The 19,341-nt window shown below is 41.4% G+C and overlaps 1 protein-coding gene across 2 annotated transcripts in view; it reads right to left on the bottom strand.

The window, feature by feature from the left end:
• LOC116034951 (WD repeat-containing protein 70) overlaps positions 1 to 19,341 on the bottom strand; it is a 49,259-nt gene that overhangs the window by 4,021 nt on the left and 25,897 nt on the right. For both annotated transcript variants that reach the window (XM_031277760.2, XM_031277762.2), the window contains exons 11-15: positions 16,876 to 16,975; positions 15,833 to 15,917; positions 15,591 to 15,729; positions 2,068 to 2,168; positions 1,489 to 1,568 (exon numbers count right to left, since the gene is read on the bottom strand). In XM_031277760.2, the coding sequence (XP_031133620.1) occupies positions 1,489 to 1,568; positions 2,068 to 2,168; positions 15,591 to 15,729; positions 15,833 to 15,917; positions 16,876 to 16,975 (505 nt within the window). The remainder of the gene's footprint in view (positions 1 to 1,488; positions 1,569 to 2,067; positions 2,169 to 15,590; positions 15,730 to 15,832; positions 15,918 to 16,875; positions 16,976 to 19,341) is intronic.

Here is a 19,341-nt window from a genome sequence, read left to right on the forward strand (position 1 = left end):
CACTACTACAACTTGCAGAAGATTTGCAGCATTTACGCAAAAACACTCACCTGTTGACCTTTCTGCCATTGTGCACGCCACCATATTCATTATATCCCCCATGTTTAGATTCAGACAATCACTCTGCCACTCTTCACACTTTTGTGAACACTATCACAATAAAGGCCCCCAGCACTTAAATCGAGTGAATGTGTGCATGAATAAGTGCCCCTGTGTGTGTGTGTGTGTGTGTGTGTGTGTGTGTGTGTGTGTGTGTGTGTGTGTGTGTGTGTGTGTGTATATATATATATATATATATATATATATATATATATATATGTATGTGTGTGTGTGTGTGTGTGTGTGTGTGTGTGTGTGTGTGTGAGAGAGAGAGCATTTGTGCTTGTGTAAAGTGAGTGTATGCTCTGCTCTCATCCTCAGGGGTTACAAAGAGACACTTTAGTAAAGGGCTAGATAAAGTGATTTTCCATTCAGGAGCCCTGTCCCTGTTCAGTGTTAATTCTTCTCCTCCACGCTACATTAAGCAAAAAGGTTACTGTTAACAGATTCCCTCGCGTTTCTCAATGGGCCATCACTTGCTTCCTGTCCCCTCTAATTTTCCAGTGCCCGGGCATCAAGTGCGTCACTCGCCGCTTGTGGCAATCAAATGCCTGCCTATTTCACACCCTGTTGGCATGGCAATGAAATCACATGATGTATCTGAAGTGGCTGCAGTAGCCCAAACAATAAATGGCGTCTGAATTGGGTCTTAGCAGCCAATCAGGGGCGACGATTCTGGAACTGTTCCATACGTGTAGGTAGATGATCTTAGTCTTTGGGCAAAGGAGCGTGAGGCACGCACAAAAGAGATGACAGCCTCGTGTGTTGGTGATATGACAGGATGACAGGTGGGGGGTTAGTTAGTGTGTGTGACGTGTGGACCAGCAGGAGATCACGCCAGTAGAGGTGGGAGAGGCGGCTGTCCCTAGCGTGATCTGGCGTGACTGCAGACCACATGGCAGTGTCCTGCGGCTGGCGATTCACTCATCCACACCCTGCTCCATCAGCTAATGGGCCCGTGAAAGCCGGGAAACACTACCATTCCTCGCAACGCCTCGGGTATGAGATAGAGTGTGTGTGTGAGAGAGAATGTAAATGAGGATTTGTTTGTCCTTTATATCTGAGAATGTTGCTCAGAATATAGTCTACTTGTCACATGATGGCCGCCATTGTTTTGGTGATGTTTCTCTCTTGTTGTTGTAACACAATGTGCCTTATCATGTGAAGAGCAGATGGGTTAGTGGCTTAAGGTGGACTAAACTGCTGGAGGGCTTTGAGAAAGGCACTTCACTTTAATTGCTTTAGTAATTGTTTACTAATGAAAAGTCGATGCACGGCAAGAGAGCGGGAAATTAAGTTAACGTTTATTAACTGGTGAATTCTATTATTCTTAGAAGATATGGATGAAACAGATTGTGAGAGTGTTCCAACAGGCATAAAAGAACTTACGTGTGATGATGTAATCTTGTGTTAGCGTCTCTGCTTGTCTCTCTTTCCGCTGACTCTTCACTACACACAGCTTAGCCCCTCTGGAAAAGAGCCAGTTGGTTACAAATGCGGCTATTTAAATGCATCATATCACGTAACATCATTTTTATTTCCCTGAAGACACTTAAACCAACAATGAATTTATCGCTCTAATAATTCTTTGCAGCACCTGCCTAATATTGCTTATGTCATGGTGCCACAGAGCTCAACTGTTGTCCAAAAAAACATGATTGACATGAAGTGTTTCTACATATATTAGGAACAGCAAAAAATGATTCAATTATGGTATTTGGTTTGCTTATGTTTACACAGTGTTGACTACAGTGAACACATATGTTATCTATTGCAACAGTGTGGCTCTTACATGTGTTTTTAATGATTTTTGGTCAACAATTGAATTCTATGGCATAGCGGCAAGATATTTCAGGCTGTGGCTACACAGAATAACTGTTCAGATAAATTAATTATTGGTTTTAGACTTTTAATGAGAATTGTTAATAAAAAAAGGTCTTATTTCTAAAAGGTCTAAACTGAACATACCTGTGGCTTTTAACAGGGTCATAGTAGACCTTGGACAGTCCATTCCCAGTTCCCACCATTATCTGGTTAAGTTTTGGGTGCCACAGGCAGCGTACGACGCTCTGGAATAGACAGACAGAAACAGCAAGATACAGTTAAGTGTTTTGTGTACAGTAACTGAAGATGGTGCATGTGAGGAAAGGAGGTCATGCTTTAAGACAGCTGCCCACAGCAGGTTCTTTCTCTACTGTGTTTCAGATTTGCAAGGATGTTTCTGCTTCTCGGCTAACAAAAGGTAACAATCATAATTTATTGCCTGAAGTATTGTGAGTTTATGACCCAGGTTGGTTGTGGTACAGTGGGGCGTGGGGCTCAGTCCCAGCGTGCTCTGCTGCTCTAGTTGACTATATTTGGTTGTTGGGATGAGGGCTGGATCCTTCAGTCTGTGTGTGACAGATGGCCCAGTGCCAATACGCAAATGTGACCACATTTATCCAGAGGTGTGTGTGTGTGTGTGTGTGTGTGTGTGTGTGTGTGTGTGTGTGTATAAGAAAGAGAGACAGAGAGCAAAAGAGGAGCAGAGAGAGAAATCTCTAATCTAGTTGTTGGACAGTGATGAAGACCCTCTGTTCATTCTGAGATATGCGAGCTACACTAGAGAGCTACACTTCCTGCAGTAGTGCCTCTTTTCCTCACACATCAAACTCCTTTGACGACTTGTGTTTAAGAGTGTCATGTATGCATGTCCAGTAGTTGTACAGAATTTTTCAGAGAGTGAGTGTTTGTCTTTATGTGGAACAGAGTAGGCAATCTGGGGGGCAGGGGTCTAGTACAGGGGCGTAGGATGGGGGGTGGGTAGGACTACGACTGGGATGTCCAGATTCTGTGACGGTAAAAGCTGCTTAGCGCCCAGCTGTTCAGCTTCCCACCAGGATACCATGGGAAGGAACACACACACACACACACACACACACACACACACACACACACACACACACAAAAGTACTAGTGCACAGAGAAAATGTAGGCATGGCTAGTTGGTTTACTTCAATATTACAATTAAAACTATAGAATATGACATCAAGTAATCATATAATACATTAGATATAACAATTTTCTATATAAAATTAATATTCTCTCACCATGTAAATAAATGTACTTAACATAATCATGTTCCAACCTTTTTACGCAAGTATGCAATAAAATTGAGAATTTGTGCCTGTAGAAGTGAAAATTGCTCACAATCTGCTTAAATTTTACACAAACCTCATACAAGCATACAGTATCTACACTATCAGGCCAACAGCTTGTGTGGCCCATGTGTAGTTCATGGGCCAGATGAGGGTTAATCTGCTCAACTAGATCATGAGCCAGCTGTAACTGGGAGAAGATCTGGAAAATGCTTTAAACAGGATGTCCTTAACATGGGACTCGCATATTCCATTCATACATTAGTACATAGATGACATGTATAAATAATTCCAATAAATTACTCAGACCTAATAAGCACAAACAAAAATCGGTTGGCAATGTATTACGTGGCTCATAATCAGTCGCTCCGGATCTCATCTCTCTCGGCGGCCTTCCAGGATACCGCGCCATGGGACCCAGCTGCCTGCCCACGCCCATCGTCCTGCTCGACACCGGTTATCAAGCCACCCTGGACTGAGGTGGTTTGCGGCCGAAAGAGATCCTCGGGTAGGGCTCCATCGCCTCCTGCCCTCAGCCTCTCCAACCGCTTCAATGCTTTGTCGGAGTCGGAGCCGGTGGTGGCCAGTGCGGCTCACCGGGCTCGCCCCGCTTCAAAGCAGACTGACCAGCCGTCGTCACGGAAGACGATTGCTACCGCGTGGCGAAAGCTTCTGAGGGATGCGGTAGTCAGACGGTCCGGTGGCCTACACTGCCTGGATCGGCCAAATGACAACGTTCCTCAAAAACAATCTCCACAACCGAACGGTAAGCAATCTTCCTCTTCTTTTCCCTGCCCATCTGAAACCGACACTGACTGTTTTGCTCCCGTCACCGGCTATCCACACCCCCCCACTCCTCGTCCGCTCTTCCCCCTAACCACAGTAATTATTGGGGACTCCATCACTAGAGACCTACGGTTTCATAATGCTGTCACACACTGTTTTCCCGGAGCCAAAGTTGCAGACATCCTGGCTAAAGTTATGGACCTGATACCCTCATTTCCGACCTCTATCAAACGCATCGTGGTCCATTGTGGACATAACGACATGTCCACTCGGATTCAGGAGTGTGAGCGCACACAGCGAGACTTTACCACTCTCATTGAGGCTTTAAAAAGCACTGAGAAGTCGGTTTTTATTTCAGGCCCACTTCCATCTCTAGGTCGCGGATCATGCCTCTTTAGTAGACTACTCTCCCTTAACACCTGGCTCCAGCTCACATGCAGCATTCACAAGATAGGTTTTATTGACAACTTCAATCTGTTTTGGGAACGTGGCTCCCTGTTCAGCAGGGATGGGATTCATCCCAATACACGCGGAAGCCAGATGCTACGTGGAAATTTGCACCACGCCCTGCATACCCAGACCTCTGATTGACTGTTTACATCCCGTAAACACTCCCACAAGCACACTGACCAGACACACTCTCCCAAAGTCAATAATCAGAGATACAGCGCTACACGCCCCTCTGTGCTCCCTTCAGAGCAATCACCCATTCATAATCCCATAACCACCGTGTCTGTCCCCCGACTGAGACCGTTTAAACAAAACACTAACAAAAGAGGTGCTATACTAAACAACCTAATTGGAATTAAAACAACCACTGCAACGATAGAACAGAATAGGAAAATCAAATGTGGACTATTAAATATTAGATCTCTGTCATCGAAAGCATTATTGGTAAACGAATTGATATCAGATAACCACATTGATTTATTCTGCCTCACCGAAACCTGGCTGGGCCATGACGAATATGTTAGTTTAAACGAAGCCACTCCTCCCAGTCATAATAATACCCAAATTCCACGAGGCTCAGGCCGAGGAGGGGGAGTTGCAGCCATATTTGACTCGAGCCTGTTAATTAATCCTAAACTTAAACTAAATTATAACTTGTTTGAAAGCCTTGTTCTTAATCTTCAACACCCAACATGGAAAACAGTACAGCCAATTATATTTGTTGTTGTTTACCGAGCACCAGGTCCATATTCTGAGTTTTTATCTGAATTCTCAGAGTTTTTATCATGCGTAGTCCTTCAATCAGACAAAGTACTTATTGTAGGTGATTTTAATATCCATGTGGACATTGACAGCAATAGCCTTAGTACTGCTTTCAATTCACTGCTAGATTCTATTGGTTTCAGTCAGAGGGTGCATAAGGCCACGCACTGTTTTAACCACACCCTCGACCTTGTGCTAGAATATGGCATCAAAATTGACGATTTAATAGTATTTCCGCAGAATCCTTTATTATCAGACCATTTTTTAATAACTTTCGAATTCCTACAACCAGACTATACGAAATTAAATAAAAGTTTCTACACTAGATGCTTATCTGACAGTGCTATAGCTAAATTTAAGGAAGATATTCCAACAGCACTTAACTCAATGTCATGCCTTAATATAACAGAGGACTGTTATGTTAACTTTAGTCCCTCCCAACTTGATAACTTTGTAGACGCTGCTACGGCCTGCCTACGGACTACTTTAGACTCGGTTGCTCCTATCAAAAAGAAGATGATGAAGGAAAGGAAACTAGCACCTTGGTATAACTCCCAAACTCGCAAATTAAAACAAATCTCACGAAAACTTGAAAGTAAATGGCGTTCCACCAAACTGGAAGAATCTCGTGTGGATTGGCAAGATAGTCTAAAAAATTATAGGAGGGCCCTCAGAAATGCCAGATCAGACTATTACTCAACACTAATAGAAGAAAATAAGAACAACCCAAGGTTTCTTTTCAGCACTGTAGCCAGGCTGACAAAGAGTCATAGCTCTGTTGAGCCATCTATTCCTATAGCTCTGAGCAGTGATGACTTCATGACCTTTTTTAATGATAAAATTATAACAATTAGAGAAAAAATTCATCACCTTCTGCCCACAGCTTCTAACGGCTCACCATTGGGCGCAGGAGGGCTAGAGAGAATGATAAGACCTGATACTTATTTAGACGGCTTTTATCCTTTAGACCTCCAACAATTAATGTTAAGGGTCTCTTCAGCTAAGCCAACTACCTGTCTCTTAGACCCCATTCCAACGAGGCTACTTAAAGAAGCACTACCCGTGGTCAATACCACATTACTAGATACGATCAATATGTCCTTATTAACGGGTCACGTACCGCAGTCTTTTAAAGTAGCTGTGATAAAACCTATTCTGAAAAAACCCACCCTCGACCCTGAGGTCTTAGCCAACTATAGACCTATATCTAACCTCCCGTTTCTCTCCAAAATCCTTGAGAAGGTAGTCGCTAATCAATTGTGTGACTTTCTGCATAGAAATAGTCTATTTGAAGACTTTCAGTCAGGATTTAGAATGCATCATAGCACAGAGACGGCACTGGTGAAAATCACTAACGACCTTCTAACTGCTGCTGACAAAGGACTTGTCTCCGTACTTGTCTTATTAGATCTTAGTGCTGCATTCGACACTATTGACCATACCATCCTCTTACAGAGACTGGAACATTTAGTTGGCATTAAAGGAATCGCACTAAGCTGGTTTAAGTCCTATTTTTCTGAGCGATCCCAATTTGTTAATATTAACGATAAACCATCCAAATACGCTAAAGTTAGCCATGGCGTTCCTCAAGGCTCAGTGCTTGGACCAATTCTATTCTCTTTATATATGCTTCCTCTAGGCAATATTATTAGGAAACACTCAATTAACTTTCACTGTTACGCAGACGACACCCAATTATATCTGTCAATTAAGCCAGACGAAAGCGGTCAGTTAGCTAAACTTCAAGCGTGCATTAAAGATATAAAATCCTGGATGACCCACAATTTTCTGATGTTAAACTCAAACAAAACGGAAGTTATTGTGCTGGGACCCAAGCACCACCGAACTTCATTATCTAAATATATAGCTACCCTAGATGGTATTGCCCTGGCCTCCAGCACTACTGTCAGAAATCTAGGAATCATTTTTGACCAGGATCTATCCTTTAATGCCCACTTAAAACAAACCTCAAGAACAGCCTTTTTTCACCTTCGTAACATTGCCAAAATCAGGAACATCCTGTCTCAAAACGATGCTGAAAAACTAGTCCATGCATTCGTAACTTCCCGGCTGGACTACTGTAATTCTTTACTATCAGGCTGCTCAAATAAGTCCCTCAAGACCCTCCAGCTGATCCAGAATGCTGCAGCACGTGTTCTGACAAGAACTAACAAAAGAGATCACATTTCTCCTGTATTAGCTTCTCTGCATTGGCTTCCTGTAAAATCCAGGATTGAATTTAAAATCCTTCTCCTGACCTACAAAGCACTAAATGGTCAAGCACCATCATACATAGAAGAGCTCTTAGTACCTTATTGTCCCACTAGAGCACTGCGCTCCCAGAACTCAGAGCTACTTGTGGTTCCTAGAGTCTCTAAAAGTAGAATGGGAGCCAGAGCCTTCAGCTACCAGGCTCCTCTCCTGTGGAACCACCTCCCAACTTGGGTTCGGGGGGCTGACACCGTCGCCACATTTAAGAATAAACTGAAAACCATCATCTTTGATAAAGCTTATAGTTAGGGAGTGAGGAGTTGCAGCATAGTAGAGTAGAGTAGAGGGAGGCAGGAAGTACAAGCCCGTTCCGGCAGGGGAGAGTACGAGCCCGGTCCAGGGCCCCTCTCTTTAGCCTGCCTCTCTTAGTTATGCTATTATAACTCTAGACTGCTGTGGGAAGCTCCTTCCAAGGACACAATGAGCCGCTCCCTCTTCTGTCTTTTCACTTGTCTCCTTTTGTGTGCATCTTAGTCCCAGAAATGCCTGTTACTAACCTAGCTCTGGGGAGTTTTCTCCCCGGAGTCCCTTTGCTTCTTCTTCACCCAGAACATCGCCTTGGAATTGGGTGGCACCTACACCGGGGTCCTGGGTGCAGCTGACGCTATGGACTTACTACACCCTGCTACGCTCTGCGTTTCCCCGCAGTGTCCGACTGCGTCCTGCCGCGTCCAACCGCGTCCACCCAGGCTGCTGTGCCACACTACACCCCGTAACGCCCTGCTGTGCCCTACTATGACATGAACTACTATGACTACCATTGTGATCACTGTTTCACTATCTTTATTATGACTATTATTGCCACCATTCACCACTCCCCCAACTGGTGCCGTCAGACACCGCCTACCAAGAGTCTGGGTCTGTCCGAGGTTTCTTCCTAACAAAAAAGGGAGTTTTTCCTTGCCACTGTCGCAATAGCTACTGCTAATGCTTGCTCTTGAGGCAACCACTGTAATAGTTGGGGCTTCGTAAAGTACAGAGTTTGGTCTAGACCTACTCTATCTGTAAAGTGTCTCCGAGATAACTAATGATTTGATACTATAAATAAAATTGAATTGAATTATTATCTTAACATAAAAATTATTATTTTAATGAATAATTGAGAACTGTGAAAATCAGCTTATTTGTCCTGAGGGAGATGCTGTTCCCATACAATGCTCAAGCTCAACACTGATAAAAACATGTATCAACATGTTTGCATCATGAACAATTGAAGTCTACCCACTGTGGATGTGCTTCAGTGTAAATGTGTAATGGGTTATAAATTGCACAGTCAGGGTTGCTTTAGCAACACAGGCAGTTCCTACATATGAGTGAAGGCAGAGACAACAGTTAGGAATTGTGTTACTGTCAAAGCTCGAGGAATTCACCCAATACACAGTATGGCAACACAACATAGCACGACCCAAATCCGGCAGTAAAACTAAAACAACACAGCCAGGTAACTACAGCCCAGCCAAGCTCAGAAAACAACCTCTTCAGACCCAAACAAATCATTCTGTCAGCAGTGAAACAAGACAAACAGAGAGAGCAGAGCAGCCTAAAAAAGAACAGTTCATTGGGGCCCACCCCAGCTGGATCCACTGAGAAGCCCAGAGCCAAGGATAGCTCAGTCCAGTCCAACAGTAAAACTGCTTTCCAGATATTCAGAGCAGCGTGTTTATACTCTAGGAACCCCTGTTTACGCTTCATGTCCACAAAATTACATCACATCATGAAGGAGGAAACTTTAATCAGTTAGTTCTTCAGTAGCAGCCTTCTATGTCCCGTCAGATTAAAATATCAAAGGCTGATTCGGCATAAATAAGACAACAGCGACTTGCCCAAATGTACGCTGATTATGAAATAAAGTTATGCGGCACTAATGGGACACAACAGTTACAGCTGCATTCCTTGTTTAGTTGCTGGTGAGTGGATCCAAATGTGCAGATCCAAATCTGACTGACTTGGCTACATACAGGCCAACTGAATGCAGTAGAAGAACTCTAGACCTAACACCTCAGCTACACACTGAGTGGGCACATGTCCGAGAACTCTGTAATTAGTGTGAACTGCCTTACTGGAACAACTGGCTTTTACATCATGCAAGATTTACTTGGGTAAGATGCCAGAAGAAAGAACAGAGTTAAGGCCTCCCTCATACCTTTCAAGCTTGGCTACTCTTACTGAGGATGAAAGACCCATCAAACATGACATGGTAGGTGTAGCATGGGCAAATAGCAACTGGTGACCCCAAAATAGTTCTCCATATACAAAAATCCCATTCCATGCAGAGAAACTTCATAAAATACATAGTAGGGCTAATCAATGATTCTTTAGCTGCAACTGCATGAATTTGTTCTTCAGGAACAAATATTTAACTAATTATTCGGATCATTTACAAACCCCAATTCCAATGAAGTTGGGACGGTGTGTAAAATGTAAATAAAAATACAATGCAAATACAATGATTTGCAAATCCTTTTCAACCTATATTCAATTGAATACACTACAAATACGAGATATTTAATGTTCAAACTGATCAACTTTATTGGTTTTTTTTTTGCAAATATTCACTCATTTTGAATTTGATGCCTGCAACACGTTCCAAAATAGCTGGGACAGGGGCAACAAAAGACTGGGAAAGTTGAGGAATGCTCAAAAAACACCTGTTTGGAACATTCCACAGATGAACAGGTTAAATGGTCATGATTGGGTATAAAAGGAGAATCCCCAAAAGGCTCAGTTGTTCACAAGAAAGGATGGGGCGAGGATCACCACAACTGCGTAAGCAAATAGTCCTACAGTTTCTCAACATACAATTGCAAGGGATTTCATCATCTATAGTCCATGATATCATCAAAAGATTCAGAGAATCTGGAGAAATCTCTGCATGTAAGCGGCAAGGCCTGAAAACCAACATTGAATGCCCGTGACCTTCGATCCCTCAGGCGGCACTGCATTAAAAACTGACATCATTGTGTAAAGGATGTTACCACGTGGGCTCAGGGACACTTCGGAAAACCATTCAGTTAACACAGTTCATCGCTACATCTACAAGTGTAAGTTAAAACTCTACCATGCAAAGTGAAAGCCATATATCAACAACACCCAGAAATGCTGCCGGCTTCTCTGGGCCTGAGCTCTTCTGACGCAAAGTGGAGAAGTGTGCTGTGGTCTGACAAGTCTACATTTCAAATTGTTTTTGGAAATCATGGACATCATGTCCTTTGGGCCAAAAAGGAAAAGGACCATCCAGATTGTTATTGGTTTGTAGCGCAAAGTTCAAAAGCCAGCATCTGTGATGGTATGGGGGGCGTAGTGCCCAAGGCATGGGTAACTTGCACATATGTGAAGGCACTGTTAATGCTGAAAGGTACATACAGGTTTTGGAGCAACATATGCTGCCATCCAAGCAACATCTTGCTAATTTCAGCAAGACAATGCTAAGCCACATTCTGCACGTGTTACAACGGCCTAGCTTCGTAGAAAAAGAGTGCGGGTACTAGACTGGCCTGCCTGCAGTCCAGACCTGTCACCCATTGAAAATGTGTGGCGCATTATGAAGCACAAAATACGACAACGGAGACCCCGGACTGTTGAGCGACTGAAGTCGTACATCAAGCAAGAATGGGAAAGAATTCTACCTACAAAGCTAAACAATTAGTGTCCTCAGTTCCCAAACTCTTATCGAGTGTTGTTTAAAGAAAAGGTGATGTAATACAGTGGTAAACATGCCCCTGTCCCAGCTATTTTGGAACGTGTTGCAGGCATCACATTCAAAATGACTGAATATTTGCAAAAAAACAAAGTTTATCAGTTTGAACATTAAATATCTTGTCTTTGTAGTGTATTCAATTGAATATAGGTTGAAAAGGGTTTGCAAATCATTGTATTCTGTTTTTATTTACGTTTTAGACAACGTCCCAACTTCATCAGAATTGGGGTTTGTAGAATCTTACACCTGTAAGTCAAACTAATATCAAATTTCAAAATGTACCAAGCATAAGCATATCATATTAAGGATGCTCTGATGCCACTTTTTCCTCTCCCAATACTAATTCCTATACAGATACGATTTAGATGTATTTACTGAGTACTGATCCAAAGCCAGTGCGCTTTTTTCTTTTTCAGCACAAAGTGATACATGCACACATTTACAGAATGTGCATGAGGGCTGCAGGTTTAAGTTCCATTTGAAATCCAGCCAAAAGCTCAGTGTTTTGATAGTCAGCATGGTCTCACCTGGTTTCTGCCCCTTTTGATAGACTAAGATAAGCTTGTCTGAAGTATTTACCAAATGAGCCTAAAACAGCCTCCGCTCCCAGGCGTACCCTAGAATCCAGGTCTGGGGTTATGTAGACTGTTTAGTTAGAAATGATTGGTGGCCCTTCCTTTCACTCGCCTGCCTGGTATGCCACTTTATAAAGACTGCACTTAAATTCTTAGGCCATCCGAGAAGCAGACGGCTGATGTAAACATAGTAAATAGCACATTCATCAGGTTCACAGAGTGCATGTCAACCAGAAATAACTGATCTGCAGCAAAACTAAATTTCACTGCATTAAAATTATACTTTAAAAAAGGGGGTAAAGCTACCAATACCAGATTGTTAGAGTAAAGGTCAGTGGGTTTGGGAGGATTAATCCAGATGATTAATTTCATGAAAACTATCAAATGTGAACATACAGTTAAATACCATGAAAGGCGTCAATCCAAAAATGTGCATCAATATAGTCTGGGCTGGGCAATCTGGCAGCTAACCCTAACCAATGCCCCGTTAAACTTCTCTGTGTACATGCTTCTCTAAACCTCTATATATATATATTGACATTTGCCCAGTGATGTCAAAAAGGACAACTGAAATGTCAATGCAATTTTACTATATCACACCAATTGATCTCAGTTGTCAACGAGTGATGTTAATTACCATTAACAGCCAATTCAAATATTTGTAGGAGCCACTGTGCCATTCATGTGACCACCCAACTCAAAATGTTCACCCACAAATTCAAGCTTTTATGTATTGGCAGAATGTAGCCATTTCTAGAATGAATTTTTTTTTTTTTTGTGACACCTGGTGGGATTTTATGGGAAATCTGCTGGATTTCTGTGCAGCACAAAGGTTGAGCAGACAGGAAAAGGTTTTGCCATTTTTCCAGTGAAAGTAGGCTGAAGCTTTGTGAGTTTCTCACAATGGTGGATGGTGGAACAAGTGAAAGGCCAATGAAAAAATCACTTCCAAATGCTCAGCCTCTTTAGTAAAGTGAAAGAGAAGACAAACATCCGTGGGGTGATGCAAAGGAGAAGGAGGGTTGTTAAGTTCTAAACAGACTTTTTGACCCTAAGTGTCTGAGGTCTTTCTTTGATGCTGCCTATAGCGATATCGTCATCACGGTGAAGTGGGTGCAAATGTTACACCTGATTCTGTTTATGTAGACCACTGTTTTATTTAAATGCCAGACATCCATACATATAAGGATTATGTTGTGCACATTAATAATGCCACCTACTGTCTATGAGTTACACCATTAATACTGAACATTCAGAAGTCAAATGTATTTTAATTGGAGTGCACTATTTAGCGTTTTTTTTGTTGTTTTAGCGTTGTTTTGTGGGCTGCCATCTTATTATAGGAACTCTGCTATCTAGAAAGGAGAAGACGAATACAATAGCAACATCATCATCTAGAATGTGGTTTTAATTTTGAGAAACCCTTGCACAAAACAATAGTGTAACATTATGGTAGGACAAAGATTGTTGCTTTTGTTCCACCTAAATGAAGGGACACCAAGGAACTGATGGTGAGTATATTGATGCTAAAGATGCTATTCTTAGTGCTTTTAGTCATCAAAGTATCCACAGAACTCAGTCAATTCTATTTTAACTCAGCGTCATTCTTTATTCTAACTTCAGACCAGCTCACACTCAACTTTGAATTCAACAGTCATCCTTTTATATAAATTGACAGCTTTAATCTCTAAAACTCCAAAAAGTCATTTAGATAAGGAAATTGAAATAGATAAAAATAAATGTATTCAGTTTGAGTTGAAATCTCAGATAAAATGGGTCAACCAGAACACAGTCTGCCCTCCCCTCAGTCAGTGCAACTATGCGGGGTGTGCACTTATTGTCGATGCTGTGCCAAGGTTTGGAAGCTAACAGCAGCTGGCTGGTAGCACAGGGGGATGCATACAAACCCAGCTTTTGTCTCTTTCCCCTTTCTCAAACACGTTCACTCAGTGGCCCATGTAAAAGTGTCATGCCTTAGCCAGGGAAACCAAGTTAGAAGTCATTAGCCTCTGTCAGATCTCACTGTTATGACTACAGATACACAGTGCTAAATCTGTTGAAAAGGAAGGACAGAGGAGGAGGAGGAGCAGGAAGCAAAAAATATACAGTATGTATGTGTATGTATATGTGTGTGTGTGTGTGTGTGTGTGTGTGTGTGTGTGTGTATATGTATGTATGTAGATGTATGTATATATATACATATATATATATACACATATACATATATATATATATATATATATATATATATATATATATATATACACCCTTCTTGCTGCCCTTCATTTCAGCACCTATGGCTGGTTGCCTTCACCAAATGGATCTCTGAGAAAGCAGGATTAGTATGAAGTTAGATAATTTCATTTCAAACGTAACTCAAAAGGCACATAAAAGCGTCAATAGCTGTCGTGCCAAAGGTTTGTGGGAATGCCTTCCAGTAAGGAAAGGTCACATTACTCCACTTTCTCCAAGCTTGCCTCAAACTTTACTCCTCCTTTGCCTTCACTCCCCTCCATAACTCATTCTCATCTTCCTCTGTATTTTCCCCCAAAGACTGCCACGTCAATCTTTCACCCAGGGTGAAGATCGAGAAAATACGTATTCTGCTATGCCGCAGAGATACAACTTCAAACACAGTGATTTAAAGGGAAATGTCTACTCACTGCCACAGGATTGGGCTATTTGATATTTGATTTACAAAAAAAGACAAAAAAACAATTTCTCTTTCTGCATGAACTGATATTAATTTATGTTTTAGGAGTTTTTTGTAGACTTGGGTTTCTAGGATTCTTACTCCATAAATATACATAACAGAGGCGACTGACTAAACAAATCTGTCCCTCTCCTGTGGTGTACACTACTACATAGTTGCTATTAAAATTGAATAAATACAACTACAACAAATAATAGACTCCATTTCTAATTTGTTGGAATAATCCTGTGTTGGGATAAATAGGAAGTTAAATAAATCTTCATATCAGGCCAGTCAAATCTGTTTGTCTGTCATAATTAGGCCTGACAGTACGTGTCCACATATGTGTTGTTTTCATGGATGGCATTGCCCCACTTCCCAGCATTGCACGCTAGTGGGCTTGCCACCAGTTTATCTTCACTGACCACTGACAAGCAAAGAAAACACCCTCCTACAACCGCGATGGCTGCAGCCGACTGGACGAACGCGTTACGTGGAACTGGCTGCTCCCGAATTTCAAAACCCACCATAATGGCGGCTTGATCGGAATACGATCTCATATTTTACAAAAATAGTTTTTAAGCAAAACATTTTAAGCGAGAAATAGGCCATGCAGTTGCTGAATCTGTCTTCATTTCAGATCGACAATGGTCAGTAAAAGATTTTCGTCAGATTTGGGAGCCGGCGAGCTGAGCCAGACGCTTCTCATTTGCATAAAGTTGGCTGGATTCAACTTTATGCAAATGAGGAGCCCCGCTTCTCCAAAGTCCCTGTGACGCTACCAGAATGCATTGCATGGTTGCTCCCATAGAAATGAATGGGAAGCAGGTAAATGATGCTGACAATGGACACACACCTTTAGACGTCTGTTGTTGAGGGAGCTATAACAAGTAAAAACATTTTAAGGCAGCAGTTTTGTTTGAGCCCAGACTACTTACGTGGAAGAGGAAAGACATACACATTGGTTTCATTATGTTTTTCATTGTTTCATTGTGGATTCATTATATTTCTTTTCCACTGCACATTATTTTGGGTCATTTTGGTTTGTAACTAACATATCATATTAAAAAACATCTTGCAATGAGAGCAGTTGTGGCTGTGGAGATTGAGGCAGGACTTACTGCATTGGTGACTTCTATTTCATAGACCTTCTGAAAGGAAGCTCGCTCAAAGAAAACCAACTTCCCATTTCCCTCATCTTTCTTCACAGAGGTCCCCGTTACAAGAAGTTTGTCATCTGGGCTAAAACAGCAGTCAGTCCTAATAGAGAACATTACAAACATACAATATCATCAGTTCAAAAACCATACATCATTTCCAGTAATCATGCAGATTGTTAGGATGAAAGTTAAAACATTCTCACATTGTAAAGTAGTTGGTCAGTCCAGTAGCGACATTCACCGGATTCCTGAAGTTACGTATATCCCACATCTTCAGAGTGTCATCACCTAGAAAGACAACAGGTAATCTGTAAATTGTAATATTTACTTAACAGAACATCACCACAGTGAAACTGTCTTAGAAGTTATTTACTTTGCCTCTTCCTAGATACAACAAGGCTGTAAGAGTTATTTTGTATTTACATTACAGAACTATGTACACAGTACTTGCACAGAGTTATTCCTGTTTGTCTTTGTGTTTGAAACCTCCTGACTAGATCACATACCAAAAAGGAACTCAAGTGTCAAGTGAATCTTCTGTGTTTTGTTGGTGGTGGCTTGTTATTTTGTGCAGGAAGAGAGAAGCTACTGCTTAAAGGTCCTATGACATGCTGCTTTTTGGATGCTTTTATATAGGCCTTAGTGGTCCCCTAATACTGTATCTGAAGTCTCTTTCCTGAAATTCAGCCTTGGTGCAGAATTACAGCCACTAGAGCCAGTCCCACAATGAGCTTTACTTGGACGTGCCATTTCTGTGTCTGCAGCTGTAAATGCTATTGAGGAGGAGAGAGAGGGGGGGGCAAGGTGGAGGGTGGGCGTGTGGCCTTGACCAACTGCCACTTTGCTTGTTTGCAAGCCATGATGTCTCTCTGTCATGGGTGGGCCAAATTCTCTGGGCGGGCAAAGCAGAGAAAGGGGAGGTGACCTTGCTCCTTATGACCTCATAAGTTCCAGATCGGCCCATCTGAGCTTTCATTTCCTCAAAGGCAGAGCAGGATATCACCATTTCTAGCCACTGGGGGACCGTAGGGCAGGCTGGGGGAACTCATATTAATGTTAAAAAACCTCATAAAGTGACATTTTCATGCCATGGACCTTTAAAACCATCACTTTGGATGCAGGGTTAAGGAATGGACCTGAAAACTGGAGGCTCTGAGCTGGGCTGTTGATGAATGCAACCTTAATGTGTGCAACTGCTGCCTGTGGGATTTGGGAGGATACCGTAAGATTAAGGTCTTTGTCTTACCTCCACGTGAAGCGAGAGTCATGCCATCATACGAAAAGGAGAGGCAAGAGGTGTCTGATCCTGGAATGTGTGCTTGCCGACAGTGGAACTTTGTATGGACCTAAGAAGAAAATAGAAAACAATGCATTGGTATATAGTTTATGGTTTATGAGAAGACTGGCATGAATGGGTCAAATAAAGGTTAAATGCCATTTCATTATTCCATTTGCATGTTTTGTTCATGAAAGTAAAATTCTAGTATGGAGGTCATGATAGCAGCAACTCACTCCTGTCTTTGTCTAATAAAAAGTATGTGCAAGTGACAAAAGTAGAAATACTTGAGCAAATACAGAAGTTAATTCATCTATATACTGTTGATGTATCAGAGACAAGTCTCAAAGGACATTATAGAGACAAAGAAAACCTAGACAAGATGTAATTGATCATTAATTATAGAACTCATGCTCATCAATATTAAAAAGAGCCCTATAATCTCCTGATGTACTGCAGTATGAAAGTGCAAATGCTTTGCTTCAGTAGCATTCGTTTCAGTTGATCACTGAGGTAACAAAAATACCTTTTCATTCTCTGTGTCTTCAAAATAACACACGGTTTCCATTTCCTTCGTGAACACCATATTATATATTTAACTATGAAGCCCACTACAACTTATAAAATACCAGCCACCTTACAAACTGTACCCACTGCACTCTGTAGCAAGGCTACAGACCACAGAGATTTACCTTGGCAAGCTTAGGTGCCCTTTCTGACAGACTGATTTTTCCTTTGCTCCTACCTGAAATAGTGTAATATTATTTCTACTTCATACAGTTTACCAGCCAATAACGCACATCAGACCCTTTTATGTGCAGCCCTGGGCGGTTAACAGGGCCATTTTGATTATCTTATTATTATTAGCCATCCTTTAACAACTAGTGGCAGCCAGTAACAACAACTATTTATAAATGTCACATCAAAATATCAACGACCACCTGATTAATTACAAAATATTGAAATGTTGGCTTCTCAACAACACGTGCCAGAAGCATAGAAGACAGCAGTACTTAGAGGTGGAGATTGAAAAGTGTTTAAAGTATTGGCTAGGAAGTAAATAAGTAACCCTCGCCTCTCCTGTGAACAGTTAAAGGACAAAACCGTCAGTCAAGACGTCACCTTGGGCTTTAGGAAAGTCTTATGGTCATTGTTTATTCTTTTCTGGCATTTTATAGACCAAATTATGAATTATAATCCAAAAATAATAATCATCAGATAAATCGTTAATGAAAATAATCCTAAATTGAAGCCCTAAATATGAGTACACGTAATTCTGAAGCAGAGACGGTGCACATCGAACACAAAGTATTACAGCCCCCTAGGCTACATCGCCACCATCAAGGTCAGGCAAATCATGCGTATAATGTTGCCATTGTAACCATTTCCCCGGCATGTTGCTGTATTTGAGAATGTCAACTTATTCAACTTGGCTGTGATGATTAGCAAGGATCACTGCAAGCCAAGTAGGCTAAGTGACATTTCAGTTGAGGTAATTTTATAGGAGGTGAGAACAGACGGATTACAAAGCTAGAGGGAATGAAATCTCGCCTGTGTAGTTTATGGGGTAAAAACAGATAATGAGTTGTTTAAGGAAAAGTGTTGGTGGCAGTTTAACAATTACAATACACCCAATTAAAAAGTAATCCAAAATATTAGTTCCAGCCACTGCAGCAATGTCCCCCCTGCAAACAGAAGCATTTTAACTTGCTGTTTTCAAGATGGCCAGCCGTGCGCTGTACTTTCTGTGCTCAGAGTGTGTGGTGTACTACTGTAGTGCGTGCTGTCGTGTGTGCCATGGTCTGCAGCTCCAGGCTGAAAATAATAATTTCTCTCTTATCTTTTTTCTCACACATACACATGAAGACAAAGGAACAGCAAGAAGAATAGCTTTCTAAAAGGCAACCCAAAATATGGACAATGAACAGAAGTAAAAGAAAAACGAGATAACCAGTAAACAAATAGAGCAATGTTAAAAATCATTTTATGGTTGCTAAACAATCAAATGTTCTATGTCTAAGTAAAAAGGTATAGCATATAGAATTTTAGATTTCTTTTACTCTATATTTTATAATTAGGGATGCAACTGTTTATCAACGAATCATTTAGTCTTCAAAATGTCCAGCACATTTTTTAAGAGCCCATGGTGACGTCTTCAAATCGCTTGTTTTGTTCAGACAATGGTCCAAAATCCAAAGATATTTGGTGCACAAAGATGTAGAGCTAAGAAAAGCAGCACATTCTCATATTCAAGAAGCTGAAACCAGAAAGTGTTTGACATTTATGCTTGATAAATAATAAACTAACAAACAAATCAAATTGTTTTAGTACTAACTGCAATGCCATGATGCCTGTCTTCTCTCCACATTTACTTCCCACTGCCTTAGTTTTACTTGGGTAAAGCCAGATTATAGAGATCGATCATTAAAAGACAGT

This window comes from Sander lucioperca, chromosome 1, assembly GCF_008315115.2.
Source record: "Sander lucioperca isolate FBNREF2018 chromosome 1, SLUC_FBN_1.2, whole genome shotgun sequence".
NCBI lineage: Eukaryota > Metazoa > Chordata > Actinopteri > Perciformes > Percidae > Sander > Sander lucioperca.